This window comes from Acinonyx jubatus, chromosome B1, assembly GCF_027475565.1.
Source record: "Acinonyx jubatus isolate Ajub_Pintada_27869175 chromosome B1, VMU_Ajub_asm_v1.0, whole genome shotgun sequence".
Taxonomy (NCBI): Eukaryota; Metazoa; Chordata; class Mammalia; order Carnivora; family Felidae; genus Acinonyx; species Acinonyx jubatus.
The window spans coordinates 51,327,170-51,353,772 of record NC_069382.1 but is presented as its reverse complement, the minus strand read 5'-3'; the positions used below and the strand labels follow the sequence as shown (position 1 = coordinate 51,353,772).

The 26,603-nt window shown below is 41.2% G+C and overlaps 1 protein-coding gene across 3 annotated transcripts in view; it reads right to left on the bottom strand.

Annotated features, from left to right (window-relative positions):
• BLK (BLK proto-oncogene, Src family tyrosine kinase) overlaps positions 1-26,603 on the bottom strand; it is a 79,860-nt gene that overhangs the window by 16,183 nt on the left and 37,074 nt on the right. The window contains exons 1-4 of one of the 3 annotated variants that reach the window (XM_027069400.2): positions 5,771-6,936; positions 4,747-4,855; positions 2,967-3,018; positions 768-861 (exon numbers count right to left, since the gene is read on the bottom strand). In XM_027069400.2, the coding sequence (XP_026925201.2) occupies positions 768-861; positions 2,967-3,018; positions 4,747-4,855; positions 5,771-5,883 (368 nt within the window). In that variant the 5' untranslated portion in view covers positions 5,884-6,936. Of the gene's footprint in view, positions 1-767; positions 862-2,966; positions 3,019-4,746; positions 4,856-5,770; positions 6,937-26,603 lie in introns of those variants that run through there. The other 2 variants (XM_015073148.3, XM_053216689.1) reach the window with 2 other exon arrangements.

The following is a 26,603-nucleotide window of genomic DNA, read 5'->3' as shown; positions in this document are numbered from 1 at the left end:
CATCAGGCCGGCCCAGGGAGGAAGGAGATGGTGCGGCTTGTCCACACGGCCTGGCCACCCCAGAGGGCCCCTATCTTCCCTGAGTAGCCTTTCTCTGGATTAATGGGACAGAGGAAGAATGTAGTGAGTGAGTTGGGACTGGACGGGAAAGCCAAAAGCAGGAGGAGAGCTGTTCAGAGGAGGAGCCGGGCTCCCCGCAGCGTAGACCCAGAAGTCCCGGGTTTTCGTGCTTTTGGTTCAAGGCCATTGCAGAACTTCAAGAACAAAAGCAGACCCCCAGGGCTCCACAGGACAAGCCAGATGTTTGAGAGAGAACCGGCTTTGGAGGAGTTTCTGAGAAGGAAGTCTGGAAATAAAGCTGATTTCACGAGTGGAATCCTGTGTGAGATCTTGTCCAGCAAGGGAGACACACAAAGCTGTGGTGGAGCAGCTAGGCAAACACTGTCAGAGGGCTGCATGGAGGAGGTGATGTTAGCAGTGGGTTTTGAAGGAAGAGTAGGCTTTTGGCAGTGGAGCAGGGGATAGAGAATGGAAACCACCACATGAGGCAGACTTTGGAATGGTAGCTAGAAGGAAGACGATTGGGTCAAGTTAAAAAAAAAAAAAAAGTGGGTGACTGGGCTGGGGCAGGGCAATGGAGAAGATCTTCTGGACGCAGCCATGGAGGGTGTGGGTGTGGGTGGGGAGGTGGACGGCGGGGTGGGAGTCCTGCCATGACAGGGAGCCACCGAGGCCTCTGACCACAGGACAGCCTTCCAGAAACTTACTCCTTTAATATCTGTAGCTTCTCCCCCTTCAGCATTTGCAGGTCCCTGTCATTCACTGAGGTGTAGTCATACTGGGCCACCACGAAATGCTCCTCTAGAGTGAACAAGGAAGAGATGGGCACCCCCCCCACCCCGGGCCCACCAGGTAAGTCGGTGCAATGGGCCATCTCTGGCTGCTAAGGGGTCAGGATGAGGCAGGGACATAGGGGAGGCTGTGGTGAGCTTTCTTGCTCACCGGTGCAGCACAGGCAATTCCTGTCCGGCAGATTGACCTCCTGACCTTGCTGCTGGGAACAAGGAAAGGGCTGCCCCTCAGAGCCCATCCTGGCTTCTCTTCTGCTCTCCACATAGGAGCCTTAAGGCCTGGAAGGGTACGGTCTAAGGGAAAGGACAACCCAAAGATCTAGGGAGATTGGCCACATGGGTCTGATGGCTGCAGTCCCAAGTCTGGAAACGAGTGTTGGCTGATTCCTTATTGCCTCAGAGAACATGAGCTTCCCTACTCTTCCTCTTCCCCACCTGCCCCTTCCCACCTCTTTTCCAAAGAGGGTAGTGGTCTTGGAACATGGCCACTGTAACCTTGACCTGTAACCATGCCCAATGCCCTGTCCCAGTGCTCTTGGCAGGCAGTCTCTCTGACTTGCCAGTGGTTCCTGGAATGGACGTTCAAATGACCACTGCTAGTGAGGAGGGCTTTTCTGCAAAGCTCCAGGGAGCCAAGACCCGCCTGGAAAAGGTCAGCTGGAGACTACCTCGTTTACCTGGGAGTAGATCACCCAGCTTTGTCACCAACGTGTGGTGTGACATTGGGCTCATCACCTCCCCATGGTGGGAAGAGGCAGTTGGAATAGATGACAGTGGCCCCCTCCAGTCCTGAGATTCAAGTTATTGCACCAAAGGCAGTTCATTTATTTTTCGCCCCCTGGGCTTCCTTACTGGAGATATGAAGCTCCCGGCAGGAAGTGAAGGGTAAACCCTGGTAATTAATGGTGAATCATGGTAATTAATCATGATCCCCAGTAGGATAGGATGAGGAACACCAAGTAGGAGAACTAATCTCTGTTTAGCATTTTGCTCATGAGTTTGACAGACTCTGAGCTCTTTCAGGGGAGGAGGCACGTCTTACTCAGTTCTACAGTTTCCCCAGGACTCGAACCCGGCCAGTCTCTGGGTACTATTTGCTCAGTGCGTGCTGTGTGAGGGAATGAGTGACTGAGGCCCTGACAGAGCTCTTGGTGCCGTGTAGAAGTGGGTTATAAGTGCCTGTAAGCTGATTCTGAATGAAGCTACATCCTGTGAGTGCTCCCAAGCCAAGGTCCAGAGCCCTGACCCAGGAAGGCTAAGGTCACTCATTATGGGACCCCCAACTGTCCTATCCATCAGAGTGGAAGTAGAGACTGGGGGTGAGGGAGGATGGTGTGAGTGGTCAGAAGGTCAGCAGTGGCCTTGAATAGTGGGGAAGAAGTGGGAAAAAAGATGGTGATGGGACGCCTGGGTGGCTCAGTTGGCTGAGCATCCGACTTTGGCTCAGGTCATGATCTTGAGGTCTGGGAGTTCGAGCCCCGCGTCGGGCTCTGTGCCGACAGCTCATAGTCTGGAGTCTGCTTCAGATTCTGTGTCTCCCTCTCTCTCTGCTTCTATCATCTATCATCTATCTATCTATCTATCTATCAATCATCTATCTATCTATCTATTTATCTATCTATCATCTATCTATCTATCCATCTATCTCTATCTCTATCTCTCGGAGGAAAAAAAAAAAAAGATGGTGCTTCCATTCACGGAATAGACTGAGGGCAGGAGGGAAGACGCAGACCTATTATGGGCCCTCACCCTTTGAGGTTAGGAGTTAGAATCTTTGAAAACTTAGGTTTGTTTGTATGCCATTTGTACTTACTGTAATGCTTTTCTTTTTGTCCCATTTATAGTCTGTAAAGTCCTTTTTTAAAGAAAACCCACCCAGGCTCAGATACAGGAACTGGTGCTTGGTTCCTGGAGAGGCCCCTACGGGCAGGTGAAGACTGGGGCAGAGCTGTGCTGGGCTCAGCACCCCCAGCCCCAGCCTTCTTTCTGACCCTAGAAGGCCCACCCAGTCCTTTCCAGGAAGTGGCCCCCTACTGGGCCCCTGTGCTGACTGCTCATGGTCGGGAGGGGAAGATGGCTTGTGAAGCCTCAGCTTCCAAAGCAGCCCCTTCTTACCTTGGTCTGGGTGCATGTCTGGAGGTGAAGGAGCCAGGTGGTTAAACAAGACCTGGAGTAGAGACACAGGAACGCTGCGTTAGTTCAGCCCCCGAGGCCTGGGCAGGCCTGGTGTGGCAGGAAGGCTGTTGGGCCCGGCAGCTGGGTGGTGTTAGGGGTGCTGCTGTCAGCAGGAGGTTGCACAGGTAAATCGTGCACACGGTGCCACCACTCTCAAGTACCACTGCCATCTCACACAGTCCCTGGACCGTACACAGGGTTAGAGGAGGAGGGTGTGGGGGGCGCCAGCTTATTCATGTTATGAATATTCTTTTTTTGTATTCCATATTTACCGAACATAATTTTGAAGTAGCATTTTGCAAAATGGTATGTATAGTTTGGCTCAATTGAAAATATAAACACATAGGGCTCCTAGGTGGCTCAGTGGGGTAAGTGTCCGACTCTCAATTTCGGCTCAGGTCATGATCTCCCGGTTGTGAGACGAAGTCCCACATTGGGCTCTGCGCTGACAGCACGGAGCCTGTTTAGGATTGTCTCTCACTCCGTCTCTCTCTGCCCTTCCCCTGCTCGTTCTCCCTCTCTCGCTCTCAAAATAAATAAATAAACATTTAAACAAGAAAGAAAACACAAACACATAATATAAATAACACTGAGTAAAAGGGTCTGGCGGCAGGAGCTCTGGAGTGCGAACTCTGGGTGTCGTTGGCGAGTGGGATAATGAGTTATTTACAATTTTTCTCCATAATTAGTATATATTATATGACTTTTTAAAGTCAAAAACATTCCAGGTTCTATTACTTATTAGCATAAGTAATATGCTAATATTACTCTATGTAATCTGAGTTTACCCCGCCATCATTCATTCATTCAACAAACATTTCATTGTTCTGTGCCAAGCCCTGGATTACGTTGGGACACAGATAAAATGCCTAGTGGTCTAAGAAATGAGATTAGCAATCCCCACCCCTCATCAGGTCACTGTTGGAGTAAAGTGATGACCAGCTGAATGTGCTCCTTGAGGCAGAGAGCAAGAAAGCAGGTTCCAGGCATGACTCACCCCTGCCCAAACCAAAAAGGGGTAGGGGGCTAGGTGGGGGAGGGGGGTGTCACAAACAATCATCTAAAAACGCACTTTTGGAATGCAGTAGCCTCCATGCAAGGGTGCTAAACGCTTTGTAAACAAGACAGAACTGCATCACCAGCTCCAGGAAGGGGACAATGACCTCCAGGAGCTTCTGGGTAGGAATGGGGCAGCAGATGTTGCTAAATGCCCCAGACCCTTTCCCACCACACCCTCCTCTCAAGCTGACCTTTTTGATTTCTTTTTCTCTTCAAGGCTCCCCTTGCGAAATGAAAACTGGGTAAGAATTATTGGAAACTAACCCGATCCCGTGTAAAGGTAATATATAATGGGATTGCACAGTTGTATAATACATCATGTACTGTTGCATCCCTGTCAGAAAGGCACTTGCATTATACCCATTTTACAGATGCAGAAACTGAGGCATGGGGGAGTTAAGTAACCTGCTTCAAAGTACACAACAAATCCATGTAAACACTGGCAATCTGGCTGCTAAATGTTCCACTATCTTGCCACACCAACATGAGGTGGGTGCCACGTTTTGGTGGCAGTGACAGGGGGCTGATTTGTCAGAGCCCTGAATTCTCTAGAGGTGGCTCTGGGCTGGCTGGAAACAAGCAGCAGCCCCCAGGGAGCCGCCCTTGCTCCCTGCTCTTCTTCCTCCCCCTCCCTCCCCAGCTGGGAACAGCCATCACTCACCAGGGGAGGCAGTGGTGGGGGATCTTTGCTCTGGGTGCTGACCTTCACAGGGCTCCAGAGGCCCTTACCTTTCTCCTTCACCTGCTTTTTGCTGCTCACCACTCCCATCCTGTCGGAGAGCACACAGCAGATTGGTGATGTGAGTAGGTCTTCAGAGCCTCAGTACAGAAGAGCTCCCCCAACTCCTTCCAGGTGGCCAATTAGAAAGGCGGGGCGGAAGTGGGAGGGGCAGTGAAGGCCAAAATCAGAACATGAAGCCAGTAAGCGGTTGGGCAGGCTAAGTTTGCATCCATCTTTTTTTCCCAGAGCAGGAAGAAGTAGACCAGAGAGGACAAATGACTGGGTTTAGGACAGAGATCATCCAGGTCTGAGCGAACTGCCAGAAACTGCTGGGGTGAGCCTTAGTGCCTTGGGGATAGGAACCATCTAGAAAGAGTCTGACCAACGTGCCTGATGGTCCGGGTTTAGCCTTCATTTTGCCACTGGCTGTATTACTTGGGAAGGTCAAGTTCCTCTCTTGGTCCATGTTAGGACATGTCTGAGGTTCTTTCCCACTCAGATTTTCAGATGAGATGCTATAAATTCAGGGCACACTGATGGTATAGGCGTCTGAGGCCAACAGCGTCTTCTCAGTAATATCAGAGAGTCTTCCATAAGTGAGAGAGATCGGCCAAGCTTTTTCTTGGGTAAAGGATCATAGAGTTATAGAAGTGGCAAAGATGCCAGAGACCACAGCCGACACCACCACATCAGCGCCGCCCTCATTCCAGGGGCAGCTATTAGGAAGGACTTACTCTTGAACTTCACAAAGCCTATCTCATGTCATCCTTTTAACTCTAAAGTAAGTGTAAGTAGGCATCATCCCTGTCCCAGAACTGAGCTTTGAGGTGTTAAATAGCTGGTTCCTGGTCAAACCAGTAACCAACCAAGAGCCAACTGTGGACCCCTGGCTGACCCCAGACCACTACAGTCCACCTCACACCCGGCCTATCCCCAAGACACAGACATTTATAGAGGAAAGGACCTTGAGTCCCTGTTCTTGTCGGAAGGGCCATGTGGTTGATGGAGAGTTCCTGACTGCTTTCGCATGTGTTCATATTTCATCGATTCCGGGATGCACCTTTTTTCACTCAACATCTCTTGAAACTGCGTTGTGTTTTACACCCGACGATGATTCATAAAGTAAATAGCAGCATCCTTTTCCCTCTCTTTTAGTGATACATAGAATAAATGTTAGTCTTCCAAACAGCAGTGTCTTAGATTTACTGAAACGCAGTGATGTTTTCTTCTAGAAAGTTGAAAGCACATGTCTCATATTAATTCTCCTCAAACTCATCTTGAAAAAAAGGAAGACTGGAGTAATTCTAAATATAGGAGAGAGATCCCCAATAACAAATAATCCATAATTTGTTTTTTGAGCGTGCTTCGCGTACAAAACACGTAATACTTCACATTTGTAAAGAACAGCACTTCTCTGTATTCAAGTAGTTTCTTTATGTCAGTTCGCATAAACCTTAGCAGCAAATGAAATGCCAAAGTTACAGGCCAACATTTTACTTTTCAGAGATTTCTTGTTATCAGAATTTTGGAAAAGGGATTATGGATTTCTGTTAAGAATTGATACTGAATCTTATCAGGTACCCTATTTAGTGTCTTTTAATATGATCGTTTTCTTTAATTTGTTGATGTAATAAATTATGTTGATAAATTTTCTGCTACTGAAATCCTTGTGTTCTGAAATAAAAGCTATTTGTTTACAGTTCATTAGTCTTTTAGATATGTGGATAGATCCTATTTGCTAATGTTTTATTTCAAATGAAAATCAATATTCCCAAGTGGGGTCTGTCTATGAGGAGTTAACATTAAGATGATGCTGACTTTGTAATATTAGGGGGTTCTCCATCTTTCTTCCTATGGCTTTGAATCATTGAATAACACTGAGACTCTCTGTTCTTTAAAGGCTGGATAGAACTCAGCCAGTAAGTCATCTGTTCTGGGGTCCTTTTTTTTTTTTTAATGTTTATTCAGTTTTGAGACAGAGAGAAACAGAGAATGAGCAGGGGAGGGACAGAGAGAGAGGGAGATACAGAATCCAAAGCAGTCTCCATGCTCTGAGCCATCAGCACAGAGCCCAACGTGGGGCTCAAACTCACGAGCTGTGAGATCACGACATGAAGTCAGATGCTTAATCGACTGAACCACCCAGGTGCCCTGCTCTGAAGTCCTTTTAAAAAGTAGATCTTTAATTTAAGAAACAAAACAGATGAACATAGGGGAAGGGCAGGAAAAATAAAGATAAAAACCTAGAGAGAGGCAAACCATAAAAGACTCTTAAATATAGAGGACAAACTGAGGGTTGATGGAGGCAGGGTGATGGGCATTGAGGAGGGCACTTGTTGGGATGACCACTGGGTGTTGCATGTAAGAGATGAATGACTCAGTTCTCCTGAAACCAATACTACACCGTATGTTAACTAACTTGAATTTAAATTAAAAAATAAATAAGTAAAATCTTCAAAAAGAAAAAAATGTAAAATAAATTTAAAAAGTTAAAGAAAACCAAAAAGTAGATCTTCAAGGGCATTTCCAATTCTTCTACAGGAATTTGTTGGTTCCCATTTTTCCTCCTCTTTGCACCATTTTGATGATTATATGATTTATTAGGAGACCTTTGATTTCCTCTACATTTTCTAATTTGTTGCCATAAAGTTTTAGGTAGTATTGTCTTGTAATTATTTTAATCTCTTCTCTTTCTTGATTATGTCCTCTTCCTCATTCCTAAGATAAATTAAATGTACTTTCAATAATAATTACAATTTTTAATTGGATAAAATCATCTGAAGTTTTCTATGGCCAAATACAATTTTAATCTAGCTTTAAAACTATGAAAAAGAACACTGTAATCAAAATAGCATACAGTTGGAATAAGAATAGAGATATAATCAGTGGAGCAGAATAATAAGTATGTAAACAGATTCTAGTACATTTGGAACTGCATATATGAAAAAGGTAGCATTTTACTTCAATGGAGAACTGATAGTTTATTTCTAATAAATGGTATTAGGAAAATGGTTGTCTACCTAGAAGAAAATATAATCAGACCCCTACCTCACACCATATTAAAAAATAAACTCCATGTGTTCTAAAAAATATATTAATTTTTTTTTAATTTAATTGAAAGAAAATTTAGGAGACTATACATATGATCCAGAGTTCAGAGATAGCAATTAACAAAGATAGAATAGCCAGAAGCTAAGAGAGGACAAAAAGACATGTTGATAACATAAAGACAAATTTACAAACACAAAAGGTATTTTATGGTAAAAAAACAAAAAACACCAACGTTATGAAATCAGTGCATAAGCAACAGATTGGGGAAAAGATTTGCAAACCATACCACAGATAAATGTCTATTTATAATATACACAGAGCTCATGAAAATTAACAAGAAGTATGGGTCTAGCATACAATCTACTCGATAGAAAAATGAGTAAAGTTTATATAAATAGGCAGTTTATCCAACACAAATCCATATAGCTAAATAAACATGTGAGAATGTTAAAATTACTTACCAGTTGGAAAATGCAAATTAAGATAATAAAATATCACATTCTATCAGTAAGTTTGGGGAAAAAAGAAAAGGAGTGATAATATCAGTTGTTGATGGTAAATCAAAGGAGAATTGTGTTTTCATACATTTCTGTAATTAAAGTATTTATTATAGTTATGGTTATTTCATTTCTTCTTCTCCACTGTATTTCTCGGATGAGCCTTCCATGAGGGCTGGGATCTTTGTCTTACTCATTGTTGAATCCAAATTGTTAAAACAGTGCCAGGCAAGGGGTAAGGGTATAATAAATAGTTATTAGAAAAATAAAATATGAAATGTTACCAACCGTGTAGAAATTTTAAAAATTCTATTAAAACTTAAAAATACAGGAGCGCCTGGGTGGCTCAGTCGGTTGAGCATCTGACTCTTGATTTTGGCTCAGGTCATGGTCTCATGATTTGTGGGATCAAGCCCCGAGTTGGGCTCTGTGCTGTCAGCGCGGAGTCTGCTTAGGATTCTCTCTCCCCCTCTCTCTCTGTCCCTCCCCCACTTGTGCTTGCTCTCTCATTCTCTCAGTCTCTCTCAAAATAAATAAACTTAAAAAACTTAAAAAATGCATATACCTTTCAGTTTACAATCCCACTTCCGGTATTCTCACAGAGTATCAAAACATCATTATATACGAATGTATGAGATATAAAAATGCTTATTGCAGCAATATTTATAGCTGCAAAAAACAAAACAAAACAAAATTTTGTAACTGCTCACCATTTGAATAAATCTGCATTCTCAAAGTGACTAAATATTATGCAATTCTTAAAAAGAATATGCTAGATCTTTACAGGTAAAGCTAAAAGGAATTTCTGGGGCGCCTGGGTGACTCAGTTGGTTAACCGTCAGACTTCAGTTTAGGTCATGATCTCGTGGTTCATGATTTGAGCCTTGTGTTGGGCTCTGTGCTGACAGCTCAGAGCCTGGAGCTTGCTTCGGATTCTGTGTATTTCTCTCTCTCTCTGCCCCTCCCCTGCTTATACTCTCTCTCTCTCTCTCTCAAAAGTAAATAAACATTAAAAAAATTTTTAAGAGGAATTTCTACAACATGCTGTTACATGACAAAAGCAAGATTCAAAAAAGTGCATGAAGTTATCCCATATTTGGAAATACCAAAGAATGAGAAAAGAAACCTCTATAGGTAGGCATATGCATATGTTTTTATGTTATGTGGAGAGACATTTGGGGGATAAACACAAACTTGTTTACTTTCGTTATTGATGGGGGAGGTAGAAACAGAAAAGGGAGGTGGAAAGGTAAAAAAACAAAAAACAAAAAACAAAAGTGAATTACAAAAACCGTGTGTGCGTGTGTGTGTGTGCATAGCGTGTTGTAGGTGTCGATGCAAAGCAGTGCCCCCAAAAGATCTTTCCGAAAATATTAATGTTGTTTATCAGGTGACAGGACTTCATGCAACTTTTACCTTCTTTCTTATAATTTCATATGTTCCATGAATTTTTTAATAGTAAGCATATATTGTCGTTACAAGCAGAAAAATCAAGAGAATGTGGACGACTTGCCCAGCCACAGAGAGTCATGAGGCCTGGAGGCAGGGCCAGCCCCTGTTCTCAAGAATGGCCACTGAGCAGCCCCCAGGGCTGCCTGAGACTCACACCTTTTCCGACCTCTCCCAGCCTCCTGGCCTAATGAAGTGTCAGCAGGCAACAGCTTCTAGAATTTTCCCAGCTTGGACTCCATATTGCCACCAATTTTAAACTTCCTGAGCAAACATTTATGTCCATTTAAACAACACAACTGATCATCTAAATAACTTGACACGCAGTAAAATTCCTAAAATGAAATCACCCACTACTCACACTTCTTTGTCCTTTGACTCCTTAGCAGTATATATACGGATGCTTTTCCATGGTTTTTATAAATACATAGGTTTGCTATGGGTCCCTCCACCCCAGTGGTTCTGACTGGAGACTAGAGTTACTCAGAAGGCCATTTGATCACCAGAGCCGCGTCTGGGTGCTGGGCTGCCACCCTGCTGTGATATTTTAGCAGTTTCAGGCTGGGTGGAGCCAGCAAATGCAGAAGTCCTTGCAAAACTGAAGTGTGACATGTGCAGGTCCTCAGTGGTTCCAGATGGCTTTGCTGCACTGAGAAGGCACTGGTCTCCTTTCCAGTGGTGAAGGACAGATGAGAGAAAGGTGTGAGTTCGTGTGTGTGTGTGTGTGTGTGTGAGAGAGAGAGAGGGAGAAAGAGAAAGAGAGAGGGAAGGGGGAGAAGGAGGGAAAAGGAGAGGGGTGGGGGGGAGAGCGCGCACTTGTGCACCTGTGTGTGTGCATGACAGAGCAAGCATGTGCACGTACCCATGTGTGTGTGCTTGTGGGTGTGTGTGTAGTGGGGTGGGGGGTGGCAAGAGGAGAGGAAGATGAGGGAAGGGGGCTTCTATTTGTTTATTTGGAGTGGATTCATCCCTGCTGTGCAGACTTTGACCAGAGCAGGGAGATCAGTGTTTGCCCCAGGGGAGATGCTCAAAGCCCAACACACAGCCGCAGCCTGACAGAGGATGTGGTGGAACAGCAACTAAAAATAGAGAAACTAGAAACCCTTTATTTACAGTTGCCCAGCAGTTCACAGGTAGAAAAGCACTTGGTATATACGATTTATGTGATATTCAGGAAGGCATCCATAGTTCGATTACGATTATCCTCATTTTATGGCTGAAGATAAAAGCGGCAAGGTGGCTTGCTAAGGTCACACTGAAGGTGGCAGAACCAGGAGCCGGAGGGTGTTCTCTGCCCCAGTGCTGCCTGGAACTTGCTGCTCAAAGCAGGTGCACAGGTATCCCTGCCTAGGGTTCCATCCCCCTTGACCCACAGTTCAGGTTCAGGTTCAGATACCCAGTCCTCTCCTCTGTGGGGGCTGCCACCTGCCTCAGAAGCCTTCCATCTGGAGGAGAGACTGGGAGGAGAGACCTCGGGGGTTGCTGCTGGAGCCGGGAGGCCTGTGGGCTGCTCTGGAGTTCAGGCACACTCAAGCACATTTCTCCCTTCCCTGGTGCAGTGGGGGGAAGACAGCGGTTCAAGGAACCTGGACTCGAAAGCAAGCTAGGCATTGGCCGTGTGAACTTGGGCAAGTCCCTTTAATGTCTCTGAGTCTCAGTCTCCTCTACAAAAATGGGGAGGTATGAAACTGTTCCTCGTTTTTGTACATAAAGCCTTCCCGCAAAAGCATACTCAAAGGTGAATGCCAAAAACAGCAAAACGATCGACTTTGCTGTTTTGTGGGGAGGGAGCAGTTTTCTACAGAATTAAACCAGGTTACGAAATTCTCAGTTACGTCTCGCCCATTTGGCAAATCTTCACAATCTATTTTCAGTCTTTCGCAGATGTTTTTTTAATGATGCACTCACCCATCATCGTGGGCATCAGTTCAATGACTATTTGACTAATTTGTGTAAAATTAGACAAAAATGCACCAAAACATTAAAACAGTTGTGCAAACACTACTACCCAGGCGAAAAGGGTTGTCCTGCCAAGACCGAGCTGCTGGCAGGCAGTTGCAGGCCCCCGTGAGGCTGGGAATGTTCATTCACCAGCTGACGTGCTCAGGTTCAAATGCAGCATACGGAAAATATTTTGGGATATTGACACACAAAGATGTATGTTTTATAAAGGTCAAGACCGACAGCCTGTACATAATTCTCACGGTTGTCATGCAAACTAGCAAGATGAGGGAGAGAAAGGAACAGAGCATAGAGAGTGGTAAATAAATGTTAACTAGAGGCCACTCAGAGCAACTTGGGTGACATTTTCCCTTCCCAGGGCTTCATGATGCCCAAAGGTGGCCCTGGGATCCATTGGGATTTCCTACCTTTTTTTTAGGAGGAGGGTGCCGAGAGCCTGGTGTTGGAAGTCAGGGTATTTGGTGGTGGAGATGGGCAGGGGGACAAAGGCCAATGTGGATGGTGGGTGCTGTGTGGCCCAGAAGAGTATTGACGCCTCTGAGTCCCTTTATCCGCATTGGCTGTTCCAGGCATGTTATTTTAGAGGCAGGGGGATGATTTGGTTGGAAAAAAAGTCTCATGCATGAAGTTAGCTGTGAAGTGCATATAATTTTATGACTGAAAACTCAGGTAAACTCTGGTTTACCTTTTATTTCAAAGTTTATTTATTCATTTTGAGAAAGACAGAGACAGGGCTAGTGGCGGAGGGGCAGAGAGAGAGAATCCCAAGCAGGCTCTGGGCTGAGGTGGGGCTCAAACTCAAGAACCATGAGATCGTGACCTACGTGAAACCAAGAGTCGGACGCTCAACTGAGTGAGCCATCCAGGTGCCCCTCTAGTTTACTTTTTTCAATAGCAGGTGCTGTAACGTGTTGAGTGTTCCCCATGTGCCATACCCAAAGCCAGACATGCTACATACACTGTCATGTTGGAGAGACACCACATGGCACACTAGATAAGGATGCTGAGCTCTGGATCCTGGTTCTGCTATTATCTACTTGGGTACCCTCGGGCGAGTTGCTTAACTTGCTAACTTCTGTCTCTTAGTCTTGAGATAACAGTTTACAACAGAGTGTGGTAAAGGTTAAATTAGTTATTACAGGCTATTAGGACATCTTGGAATGGTGCCTGGACCACAGTAAGTATTTAATAAAGGTTTTACTATTATTCCACATTTACAAATTATCAGTAATGATTTCTTCAGTAACTGTGTAAGATAGGTGTTACTACCTTCTTTCTACAGATGAGATGAACTTGGGACATGAAGTGTCTCTCCAGGTCAAACAGCTAGTAATTTGTGCGGATGGCCTTACCTCCAGTTCTGACTAGCTCCTAAGTCTGCAATCTGGAAACACCTTGCCTTGTTATTAGCTGAAAGCTTTATCTTTCTGACTTGACCTGTCAGACATGGAAGGGAGGCATTGAGGTGGAACAGCATTGAGCCTATTAGCAAAGCCAGGTCTCACCCCGGGGTGCTGGCTGCCATGCTGAGATAGTGTCTTCCCTTCAGTGAGTTCTCTCGTGGAGTCCTCACGGAGTGTTTGCCAACGTCTCGGCATTCCAAGTCCTGCCCACCTCCTAGATGAGAAAACTATAGTAATGGCCCTGTGACTCTTAATCAAAGAAGAAGCCAAAGAACTTGAATTGAAACCCATTTTTTGAGTCTCAAGTTCAGGATAGCTCAACTTGAATAATATGGATCGCTCCACATGCGAACATAAAACAGCAGTGCTGGCTCTTAGAACTCTATATCGCTGTGTTCATTCAGTCACTGCCAACTATGTACTGTGTCAGGCAAAGACAGAGAGAGGAAATAAGGAAGGAATCTGCCCTCATGGTAGGATAAAGAGGTGAGACGTATGCGCAACTCACAGCAATTCAAGGTAGGCAGGATTATATAAAGAAGAGAGGTTTTGTGAACTCAGCAAGAAGAAATCACTTCCACCTGGGAGGAAACACTAGCTAGACCTTAAAGGACAATTCAGATACAGTTTTTTGGGTGAAAATTATTTTCAATGAAAAATTTCAAAATATAAAAAATAAAGAGTATAACGAACACCTGCATACTCATCACCCATATTCAATAATTATCTTTAAAAATTATTTTCTTGTTTGAAATATTTGAGGACAAATAATTTTCTAAAAAAAAGATTGGAGCTTTTTGAAACGAAATGAAATGAATGGCTTGAAACATGCCATGTTACCTCCACATATTTTGCACGTGTCTCTAAAATGTGGAGACGGTTTCTTACATAACCACAATGTTGTTATCACACCTAACAAAGCTAGTAATAATTCCATGGCATTATCTAACGTCCAGTCTATATTCAGATTCCCCCAATTGTCTCACAAGTGGTTTCTTGTTGGTTTGTCCAATTCGGGATTCAAACAAGCTTCCTACATCACATATGATTGTTATGTCTCTCCCTCAACTGGAGTAGCCTCTACTTGGGTTAGTTTCGTGCCATCAATTTGAAAAAAACACGTTGGTGGTCCTATAGAAGGTTCTACATTCTAAATTTTGCTTCCTTGTGTTGACTTGTTTCTCTATCTCCCTATTCGTAGTACATAGAAATAACTCTATGGGCTCCATAGACCTAGATTCATCTTTTTCTCATGGGGATGTCTTATGGAGGGAGCACGTGCTCAATATCGCATACTATCAGGAGGCTCACACTGTCTGGCTGCACCACTTTAGTGATGCTAAGACAGATCTGGGTTCAAGTGATGCTGGTCTGACGTCTCCATTGACAAGCTTCTCATCAGCACTTCAATTAATGTTTCCATTGGGGGTTACTAAATATTACTAAATACTGATGTTCTCATTCCATCATTCTTTCCACGTTTGTTAGTTGAGAAAGTAAAAGATCAGAAAGAAAAAATGCCATGCGTAATTCCACCAGGGTTGAATAGTTTTTGGATATAGAGAAACAGTGCTTTCCCAGAGACGTGGTGATAGGAACCTAATTCAGGAAACAGAGTTTTTCCATTGGCTGGATTGTAGAGTGTATGATAGAATTATTCAAGAAACCTCAGTCAACACCTTGTGTGATACTTTTAAATACCAGTAGCATATTTGCCCACCACTGGTATAGGACCTGATACAGAGCTGTAACTCCTGGCTGAGTAGGTGGAGCCCCTGGGCACATACAAACCCCTGCCAGGGGGCAAGCTAGCAGTGACACCTTGCGACGTGGTTGTGCTCTTGGTCAAAGTGGCTGCCAATTTAGGCACAGTGAGGAGGAGACACACATGTGGCTATTTCAGTTTTGTAGAGTGAAAATTTTTCCACTGTGGAAATTTGCTCCGCACCATGGTAAAATTCATAAAGAAGATTTTCAAGTGGTAAAAAGTTTGAGGGTGCTGAGCAAAGCTTCAGGAAGGAAGACAGCACTCTTGTGAAGCTGTGTTAAGTAAACTACAGACATGTGTTTACTGAGTCACTGACATTTGATTCTGCTGACATAGAGAAGCTTGAAATTTGGTAGACAATTATGAGGAAAAATGGCACCATGTTGATGTCTAAGTTCTTGTTATAATTACTAACCTGTGAATAAAACTATTTGTTTTGGAGGCACCATGCAAATTTATATTTTCAAAACACTCACAGTAGTGATAGTTAAAACATGCCACCAATATGGCAAAACATAAATACAACTACTGTTGTGCTTTGTATTCATGGCACTATGAGCCTTAATCTACTTTGTAATTTCTAAATTTCTTTGCGTTGTTTTCCTTTAAAAAAAAATTAACCAAAAAAAGCAAATCATGAGTTCACTACTGTCTAATGGAGTCCATTACGCTTCCTTAGCCTAACTGTTCTCAAATCTCAGTTTGCATTACAAACATTTGGGAGTTTGCAAATTCCTGAAGCCCAGGCCTAGCAGTTCTGATATTGCGGCCAAGGTGGGGCTCCAAGGTCTCCATTTTTAACAAGTGTCCCCAATGATGCTGATGCAGACAGGCTCACCAACCCTGCTTCATGAAGACCCTTTCTTTCTTTCTTTCTTTTTTAAATTTTATTTATTTATTGAGAGAGAGAGAGAGAGAGAGAGAGCAAAGGAGGGTCAGAGAGAGGGGGAGATGAAGAATACCAAGCAGGCTCCACACTGTCAGCATAGAGCCTGACGCAGGACTCAATCTCAGAAAGTCAGATCATGGCCTGAGCTGAAATCAAGAGTTGTACACTTAACTGACTGAACCACTCAGGGGCCCCACGAAGACCTTTTCTTAATTTGGCTGCACTTTTGGAGTATCACTTGTAAAAAGGATTAGAAGTATTGCCGACCTTGGGTATTTCTTCATATGAGTGCCTCATAAATAATGCTTATAGTTCTCCTGCCAGTGATCTGCTTGTCTTTAAATGAAATGAATTTCTTCTATCCTCCCTACATACATTCCTTACATATTAATATATTTCTACAAGATTTTGACAAGGGGGAAATAACTTCCCTTTCTGTAATACTAGCTGGCATCTCTATGATACTTGGCAATTTGCAATTGACTTTCACACACTGGATCTCAGAAACCTCAAAATGAGCCTATGAGCTAAACAGACTCACCATCCTCCTCCTCGTCCTCAGACAGAAGACTGAAGAAAGAGGTACAGAAACTAAAGTGCAGAACAAGGATTTGAGTCTCATCTCTGCCTTCAAAGCCTTGCTCTCTCCCACTGAGCTCACAGGTATCTTTTCAGATCTATATGTTCACGACTTGAACTTCTTTAAAAAGACACTATCCATTATTCAGGCTTTTTGAGCCACCTCCCCCACGTTGATTAAGCACAACCCAGAGACGGAATTTGTAAAAAGAAGGCAGGCTTGTGCAGAGAAACACCTCTATCTACCAGGTTTTGGGGGTAGGGTGTGCACACTTGGACTGGAAACATTGGCTCTACTTTATACTTTCAAAGATGAGCCTGGAAAAGGTTAGAGACAGAAAAAGAAAAGACGACAAGGGTCTCAGGCCTCTGACATCTTTGGGTTAATCGTGATTATTGAATGGATCTAGAGACACAGATGTCCAGCTAGAGATACAGAGATTTAGAATTAATGTATAAAAGTCTTTGTTGCAGGATTTGCCAATACATGAAAATATGAATGCTAATGATGACTAGCACAGTGCCTTGTACTCTTTCCTGCTCAAGGCTAGACACTGTGCTGTGTTCTTTATGTACAGTATGTCTATGCCTGACAGCAGATGCAGTCCCTCCCATTTTACGTGCAAAGAAACCAAAGCTCAGTGAGGTGTAAGGACTTGCTCAAGACCACACAGGGAGCCATATATTTAAAAAACAATTCTATCTGTCTTTAAAGGCTGGTTGACCCACTCTGTTCCAAAGTATGGGAAGTAATGAAAATAAGACACTTATGATGACATCTGTGAAAAACATGAAACTGATTAGAAAGTTATGTAGGAGTGCTAGACAAGAGAAGGTGGATTCTGGTAGGATTTTAGGATAGGAAGGCATCTTGGTGGGGCGCCTGGGTGGCTCAGTCAGTTAAGCATCTGACTTCGGCTCAGGTCATGGTCTCATGGTTCGTGGGTTTGAGCCCCGTGTCGGGCTCTGTGCTGACAACTCAGAGCCTGGAGCCTGCTTCTGATTCTGTGTCTCCCTCTCTCTCTCTCTGCCCCTCCCCTGCTTGTGTTCTCTCCCTCTCCCTCTCTCTCTCTCAAAAATAAATAAACATTAAAAAAAAATTTTAAAGGAAGAGCATCTTGGAGAATTTCAAGAGATTCATTTATTTATAATTACTGTTGTAAGTCTCATTTTGGGCCAGGTTTGTTATCCCAGGGTCAGGCGATTGTGTCTGAGTGAGCCACCCTACTGAGTAGTGCTAAAGGATAGATTGATCTCACATTGAGGAAGGACTATAGTGGCATGCTTCAGAGTTCTATCTTCAGCCTCTCTTAGTTAATATTTTATTAGCAATTTGTGTGCAGACTCAAGAATTCTGTTCATTAGATTTTCGGAAGACATAAAATGAGAGGAAAAACTAACAGAGCCAGATTAAAAAAAAAATCCCTCAGGAATGATTGCCTGAAGCTAACAAGTTGAATTAAAATAAGAGTAAAAATGCATGCAATTTAAGCTCAAAAAAATCAGCCAGCGAGGTGTCATAGCACAGAGGCCTGACTCCTTAATAGTGTGTGAGGGACAATGTGGCGGTGTGATGCAGAGAGTACTTCCCGACTTTGGAAACTCACAGAATTGTGTGGACTCCTGGATTTGCTGCTTAATAGCCGTTTGGTAGAATGATGTGATGTATTAATCCAAACCTCTGTTTCCTTGCCTGCATAATGGAAATAGTATGCTAACCTTGAGGAATTATTGCAAGGAATAAAGATCGTATAACCAAGAGGCTGGCATGTAGTTTGTGCTTCATAAAAGTAGCACTTTTTGACTGGAAAGGACTTAGAAGTGCCAGCAGGCATTAAGTTTACAAATCTGGGTACAACCACCGTCATGACCACCATGGACAGTTATAGTAACTAACACGAATATTGGTGCCAAGCATTATGATTAGCTTTACAAACCTTGTATGGCTTTTTTAGAATACCAATCTTATTGCCTTCTTACTTATTTCTCACACCTTCGGGAGGTCCCATACAACTTATGCAAGATGCATACAGTCTGTCATTCCATTCAGGGAAGGGGCCTGTGGGGAACTAGTCTTGCACAGCTGCAGAGTAAATCCATATCAACTACCAATACAGAACAAAGTGATTTATCCATAAATATAAACAGCAACCCAAGTGTCAAAAGAATCAGAAGAAAGTGAGCAATATTAAAAATAGGGTTAAAAATAAACAAGTAGAATAGTTCAGGAGAAAGCAGAGACAGAATGCAGAAAGTGACTTTTAAGAAAACCTCTAATTAGTGTCCTTAGAGAGACTATACAGGATAGTGTATAAATTTAAGTGGAATATGTTGATGTGAGAAAACAAAAATTATTGTTAGAAAAGAGGAATTATTGTAAATTAAAAATGTGATTGAAAAATATTAAGATGGATACAATGGACGTTCCAAGTTAATGATCTAGAATATAAAGTCAAGCAATATCCTAGAAAATAACATAAAAAGACCAATGTATAATATCGGGAACAATCAAGAATGTTCATTGTCACCATTCCTATTCAATACCATACTGGAGGTCTGAGATAATGCAATAACACAAGAAAAGGAAATAAAAGGTATAAAGATTGGGAAGGAAGAAAAAAAACTGTTTGTTCACAGACGACATGATTGTCTATGTAGAAAATCCCAGAGAATCAACAACAACAACAACAACAACAAACCCTCTTGGAGCTAATCAATGATTATAGGAAGGTTGCAGAATAAAGGTTAATATAGAAAAGTCAATTGCTTTCTTATATACCAGCAATAAATAATTGAAATTTAAAATTAAAAACACAATACTATTTACACCAAACAAATGAAATTATAAACTATAAATTAAACAAAATATGAACAAGAAGAAAACTATGAAACTCTGATAAAAGAAATCAAAGAAGACCTAAATAAAAGAAAAAATATTCCATGTACGTTGATGGGAAGATTCAAAATTATTAAGATGTTAGATTTTCCAACTTGATCTACACTTTTCAAGCAATCCCAATTAAGATCCCAGCAAGTTATTTTGTGAATATTAATAAACTGGTCCTAAAATTTATTTAGAGAGGCAAAAGATCCAGGATAACCAATACAAAATTGAGGAACAAAGTTAGAAGGCTCAACTTTAAGACTTAATATAAAGCTAGAGTCATCAAGACACTGTGGTATTGATGAACAAATAGATACATAGATCAATGGAACAGAACAGAAGGCACAGAAATAGATTCCCCACAAATATAGCTAACTGGTCTTTGACAAAGGAGCACAGGCAATTCAATGAAGAAAGTATATTCTCTTCAACAGATAATGCTAGAACAAGTGGACATCCACATGCCAGAATATGATATGAACATACACACACACACACACACACACACACACACAGACCTTATACCTTTCACTAAAATTAACTAAAAATGGATCATAGACTTAAATGTAAAACATGAAGTTATAAACTCTTAAAAGATAATAGAGAAGAAAACTTAGTTGACCTTGCTTGGTGATGACTCCCTTTTTTTTGTTTGTTTCAAATTAATGATTTTATTTCTATGTTTAATGCAAGCAGAGGGGTCCAAAACAGACTAATGTACATGGATATAGTTTAAATGTAACAACAACAACAAAAATATTTGAACTACATATACCAAAGAAGGGAAAGGGATTCTTCCATAGCAGCCTTGTCCTATTTTGCAGTTTCTAAGTAAGTAGAAACTAAACACACATTTCACCCAACTTAACTCAGGATGAAGTAATACAACTTTTTTGATCAACTACTCAAGACTTCTTTAAGCATAAAAACTTAAGAGACTTTGAAATGGAAGTCACTGTATTTTTAGTCAATTGGATAAATGGCCTCCTTGGCTCCTGAAGTCTGATTAACAAAAAAATCTTTCCATGAAGCTCAGAAGGAACTCAATGGCAATGAGGTCCAGTTAGGGGATGGACACTCTACACATCATGCTAATGAAAACTGAGATGCTTCTGTCCTCCTTGATGCCAAGTGGAAAAACATTATTATTTTTTTCCAAACTTACAGGGAATGGAGCCAAAAAGTTAAAAAGTCAGAATGAATACAATTTTTCTTTTTACTCAGAGAAGAGGGACACTTTTTCATTCCCTTTTATTATTATTATTTTAATTTAATTTTAAATTTTTTATATATTTATTTATTTTTGAGAGACAGAGTGAGACAAAGTGAGAGTGGCGGAGGGGCAGAGAGAGAGGGAGACACAGGATTGGAAACAGGCTCCAGGCTCTGAGCTGTCAGCACAGAGCCTGACGCGGGGCTTGAACCCACAGACCATGAGATCATGACCTGAGCTGAAGTTGGATGCCCAACTGACTGAGCCACCCAGGCACCCCATTATTATTTTAATTTTAGAGAAAGAACATGAGCAAGGGAGAGGGGCAGAAGGAGAGGGGGAGAGAGAATCTTAAGCAGGCTTCATGCTCAGTGCAGAGCCCAACGTGGAGCTCAATCCCATGACCCTGGGATTATGACCTGAGTTGACACCAAGAGTCAGGTACTTAACCAGCTGAGCCATGCAGGTATCCCTTTCATTCCTTTTTAAAAAGAATTCCATGCTGAGTCCTTGCTCCTTTAGAACTGTAATCTAAAGGTCAGTTATTGCTAGCAAAGTCAGATGTGCCTCTTTGCCAAACTTGAAAATGATTCACATGAGGAAACTATTGGTTCAGATCTGAGGAGGCACTGATTTCTTTACTATACTTGTAGCCTGATTATGTATAATATCGGGAACAATCAAGAATGTTCATTGTCGCCATTCCTATTCAATACCATACTGGAGTTCTGAGATAATGCAATAATACAAGAAAAGGAAATAAAAGGTATACAGATTGGGAAGGAAGAAAAAAAAACTGTTCACAGATGACATGATTGTCCATGAAAGAAAAAAATTGATAAATTGGACTTCATTAAAATAAATAATTTCTGCTCTGTGAAGGATCCTATTGAGAGAATGAAATGACAAGCCACATTCTGTGAGAAAATATTTGCAAAAGATATTTGATAAAGAACTGGTACTCAAAGTATGCAAAGAACTCTTAAAATTCAACAGTAAGAAAACAACCCAACTTAAAAATGGGCAAAAGTTCTGAACAGACACCTCACCACAAAAATATATACAGATGGCAAAACAGAATATGAAAAGATACTCAACATCATATGTTGTTAGAGGACTGCAAATTAAAACAACAGTAAGATACTAATAAAATGGCTAAAATCCAAAACACTGACAATACCAAATGCTGGTGAGGATGTGGAGCCATAGGATTTCTCATTCATTAACGGTCAGAATGCAAAATGATACAGCTACTTTGGAAGACAGTTTGACAGTTTTTACAAAGCTAAACATACTCTTACATATGATTGAACAAATATACTTCTCAGAATTTACCCAAGGAGTTGAAGACTTAGGTCTGTACAAACACCTGCATGTGCATGTTGATAGCATGCTGATGTTGATGTGCATGTTGTGCATGCAACATGATGTGCATGTTGATGTGCATGTTGATAGCATGTTTATTCATAATTGCCAAAACTTGAAAGCAGCCAAGATTTCCCTCAATGACATGAAACTATGGTACAGATGATGTAAAGTTATTCAACATTAAAAAAAAGTGAGCTATCAAGCAATGAAAAGACATAGAGGAAACTTACATGTATATTGCTAAGTGAAAGAAGCCAATCTGAAAGGTTACATACTGTATGATTCTAGCTTGATGACTTTCTTAGAAAGGCAAAGTGATAGAAACAATAAAAGATCAGTAATTGCCAGGGATTCAGGAGGGGAAGAGAGAGGTAAATAGAGCACAAGGGATTTTTAAAGCAGTGAAATTATTCTTTATGATAGTGTAATAGTAGATACATGTTATGCATTTATCAAAACCTATAGAATGAACAACACCAAGAGTGAACCCTAATATAAACTATAGACTTTAGATAATAAGAATGTATCAATATTGTCCATCAACTGTAACAAATGTACCACATGAATGTAAGATATTAATAATGGAGGATAATGGAGAGAGCAAGGGAGGTATATGATAACTCTCCCTACTTTCCATTCATCTTTCTGTAAACCTAAAGCTACAAAAAGTAAAGTCTACTGACTAAAAAAAAAAAAAATGAATATATGATCAATTCATATAAGAGAAATTAAGAAATACTCATTAGGAAAATAACACTAAGAGTTCCACTCATACAAGGAGAGAATCAGAACAGGAATAAAAACTATAGAAAATAAATAATGTAAAAATAATGAAAGAAATTTACAAGAATTAAAAAAAAGTCTTAAAATGGAAAGATCCCTCTGATAACTGAAAAGATTTTTAAAATATATAAACATATTTGATAAAAATGTTAGAGCTCCAAGAATACATATGAGGCCCTACAATTTTCTATTTCTCTCTCTAGAAAAAGAGTTTTCCTATAAGGGAATGTGCATCAAATGTTCATTAGATTTGATGCTAGAAATGGAGTCAGGCTTTGAAGATTCCTCATGGGAAATATTTCAAGCCTAGAATTTCATACCTAGTAAAATGATCAACCCAGTTTGAAGATAAGGACAGTTTTGAAAATGCAAGAATTCAGAAAAATCATCAAGACTACATCGTATATATCTCAAGAGATTTCTGCCTCCACTCATGAGTAGTTAACTCTACAGGAATTGCTGTATCCCCCAAAATGAGTAGAAAATTAGACAGAAAACTATTTTCCGATATTGAACAACAGGCAGCATGGAATTATGATCCCTGGGAAAGGGAGAACTAATGAGGTCCTATAATTGCCCCAATTACTGCCAGAAAGCAGTTCCTAAGCCAGAGATTTGAGGAACCCAGGGGATTCACTGAGTTGAGGGAACAGAGATCAGAGTGTGAAGAGGCCACATTGTCTAGAATTTGCCGGCAGAAGGGGGAAAAAGAGCGGCTCACAGAGAGAGCACACAAGCCACAGATCACTGAGGGGTGCACTCTTTGACCTTCTCTTGAATATCAATTTATGCATGCATGCAACCACCAGAAAGAACCACTAGCAAACAGCAGTCTTATCAATTCTCAGAGTTTACACAGGGCTGGAAATAGTTCAACTTCCCACCATCCCGAGTAGAGAGACTTTACACTACATACAGCATTGGATAAAGTCATTTGAAAGGTCTTGCGTTAATAGTGGTGCTAAATTGGCTGTAAAATAAAGGCTCTGAACAGGCCCTAATAGAGCTTAAAATCAAGCCTTGGAATGATCAAATTGGTCCACAAAAGACTTAATAGTGTGCCATAATAAAGCCTAATACTCTTTAAAGAAACACCAATATTCAACACTCATAAAATTCAGTGCCTGGCATCCAATAAAAATTAGTAGGCATGCCATTTGCAACAACATGGATGGACCTAGAGGGCATAATGCTAAGTGAAATAAGTCAATCAGGGAAAGACAAATATCATGTGATGTCCATCATATGTGGAATTTTAGAAACAAAACAAGCAAACAAAGGAAAAGAGAAACAAACAAACAAACAAACAAATCAGACTCTTAAATACAGAGAACAACAAACTGATGGTTACCAGAGGGGAGGTAGGTGGGGGATGGGTGAAAGAGGTGATGGGGATTAAGAGTACACTTATCTTGATGAGCACAGAGTAATGTATAGAATTGTTGTATCACTATAGTGTACACCTGAAACTAATATAACACGGTAGGTTAATTATACAATTTTTAAAAAAGAGAAGAAAAATTACTAGTCATGCCAAAAAAACCCAGAAAAACATAACGTGTAGCCAGCAGGAACATGAATCAACAGGAACAGAACTAGAAATTACAGACTGTATAATTAGTAGACGAGAACCTTAAGACAGTCGTACAAATTATATAAATAGCCTCAAGAATATAACTGAAAATAATGAATTATAACGAGAAGAGAAAAGAAAGACCTAAAGACCTAAATCGACCTTTAAAAATAAGATCTGTAAAACAAACAGACCAAAAATCACCTCTAGAGGGGATTAATAGCACATTAGACCCATAGAAGAAATGTCAGTGAGCTTGTATGGTAGTAGAAATTATCCACCGCGAAGCACAGAGGAAAAAAACAATACTGGGAAAAAGGAACAGCACTGGTGAGCTGTGAGACAGTATTACGTGGCCAAAAAAACCCATGTAATTGGACTATCAGAAAGAGGCTGGAAGAGAAAAAGAAATATTTGAAGAAATGAAAGGTGGAAATTCCAAATGTGTTGAAAACTATAAACCTAAAGATTCAAAAAAGTCAATCAACCTCATGTATGCAGAAAACTATATTAAGTTATATCATAATCAAATTGCTGAAACCCAGTCATAAAGGAAAAGAAAATCTTAAAAGGTGCTAAAAAATATATACATTATATTTCTAGAAAAAAATATAGCAGAAAATCTTTTTGATTTTAGCTTAGGTAAAAAAATCTTTTAGAATATAAAACCATGCACTATAAAAGAAAAATCGATAGACTTTTTCAAAATGGAAAATGTTGGCCCTTTATTTATTTTATTTATTTATTTTAATGTTTATTTTTGAGAGAGAGACAGAGTGTGAGTGGCAGAGGAGCAGAGAGAGAGAGGGAGACACGGAATCTGAAGCAGGTTCCAGGCTCTGAGCTGTCAGCACAGAGCCCGGTGTGTGTCTAGAACTCACAAACCATGAGATCATGACCTGAGTTGAAGTCGGAGGCTTAAGCAGTTGAGCCACCCAGGAGTCCTAAAAATGTCAGCCCTTTAAAAGACACTGCTATGGAAACCCCAGATAGGGAAAAAAAATATTTGAAAAACATATATCTGATATAAGAATATATAAATACATTTTATAACTTCATAAAAGAAGACAAAAATTCAATTTGAACAAATACTTGAGCAAAGCAGATACATGAGTGGCAAACAGGCACATGAGAAGATGCTCAAGGGTATCGATTTTTAGGAAAAGGACTTTTAAAATCACAATGAGATATCCCAACACACCCACTTGAATGGCTAAAATTGAAGATTGATCATACCAAGTGCTGGCAAGGCTGCGAAGAAACCGCCATTCTCTTACAATGTTGATGCGAAGGTGAAATGGAACAGAAACTTTACATAACAGGTTCAGAACTCATGCTGTGACCTAGATATTTCATTTCTGGTATTTATCAAAGAAAAATGAAACCATATGACCACAGAGAGACTTGTACGCCTCTGTTTATGAGTTTTACTCATATTAGCTCCCAAGTGAAATTGATGAATGAATTTAAAAAAATGTGGCTGGGGGCACCTGGGTGGCTCAATCGGTTGAGTGTAGGACTCTTGGTTTTGGATCAGGTCATGATCCCAGGGTCATAGGATCAAGCCCCCAGTCAGGTTTCACACTGAGCATGGAGTCTGCTTGAGATTCTCTCTCTCTCTCTCTCTCTCTCTCTCTCTCTCTCTCTCTCCCTGCCCCTCTCCCTGATTTTCTCTCTCTCCAAATATTTTTAAAATTGTGGCTGTAACAGACTACTGATACTATAACAACATACGTGAATCTCAAGAGCACTGTGCTAAGAGAAAGAAATCAAATGTAAAAGAAAACACATTGTATGACTCCATATAGATGAAACTCTGTATAAGGCCAAACTATAGTAACGGGAAGCATATCAGTGGTTCCCAGGGGCAAAGGGATGGGGTAAGGGGATTAAACCAAAAGAGGCTTAAGGAAACTGGGAGGGGCGATGGAAATATTTCACATTTGATTGTGGTGTTGATCCAAGTGAATATATTTGTAAAACTCATAATTGTACACTTAAAATGGGTGAATTTTATGAAACATGATCTATACCTTATTAAAGCTGACTTTTTAAAAAAAGAGCATTTAAAATCTATTGAAGGGTGTTGAGCATTGCGTATTCTGGGCGGGGGGGTGGGGTGGGGTGTGGGGTTGAGTTCATAGCATGACAGAAAAGACTTACTCCTGTCCAGGCATCTTAAATGAAGCCTTGATAACAATGAAATCTCCCCTCGCATACATGTACAAGCCCACGCATACACAGGGGAAAACCAATGACACTATGATATGAAATAGATGACTCTAGAAAAAATGGGGGAAAAAAAGTTTCGAAGACAGAGGATGGCGTGTGAGATATAAGAAATAGCGGCAGCCGAGTGTGACTCCAGATACATAAAG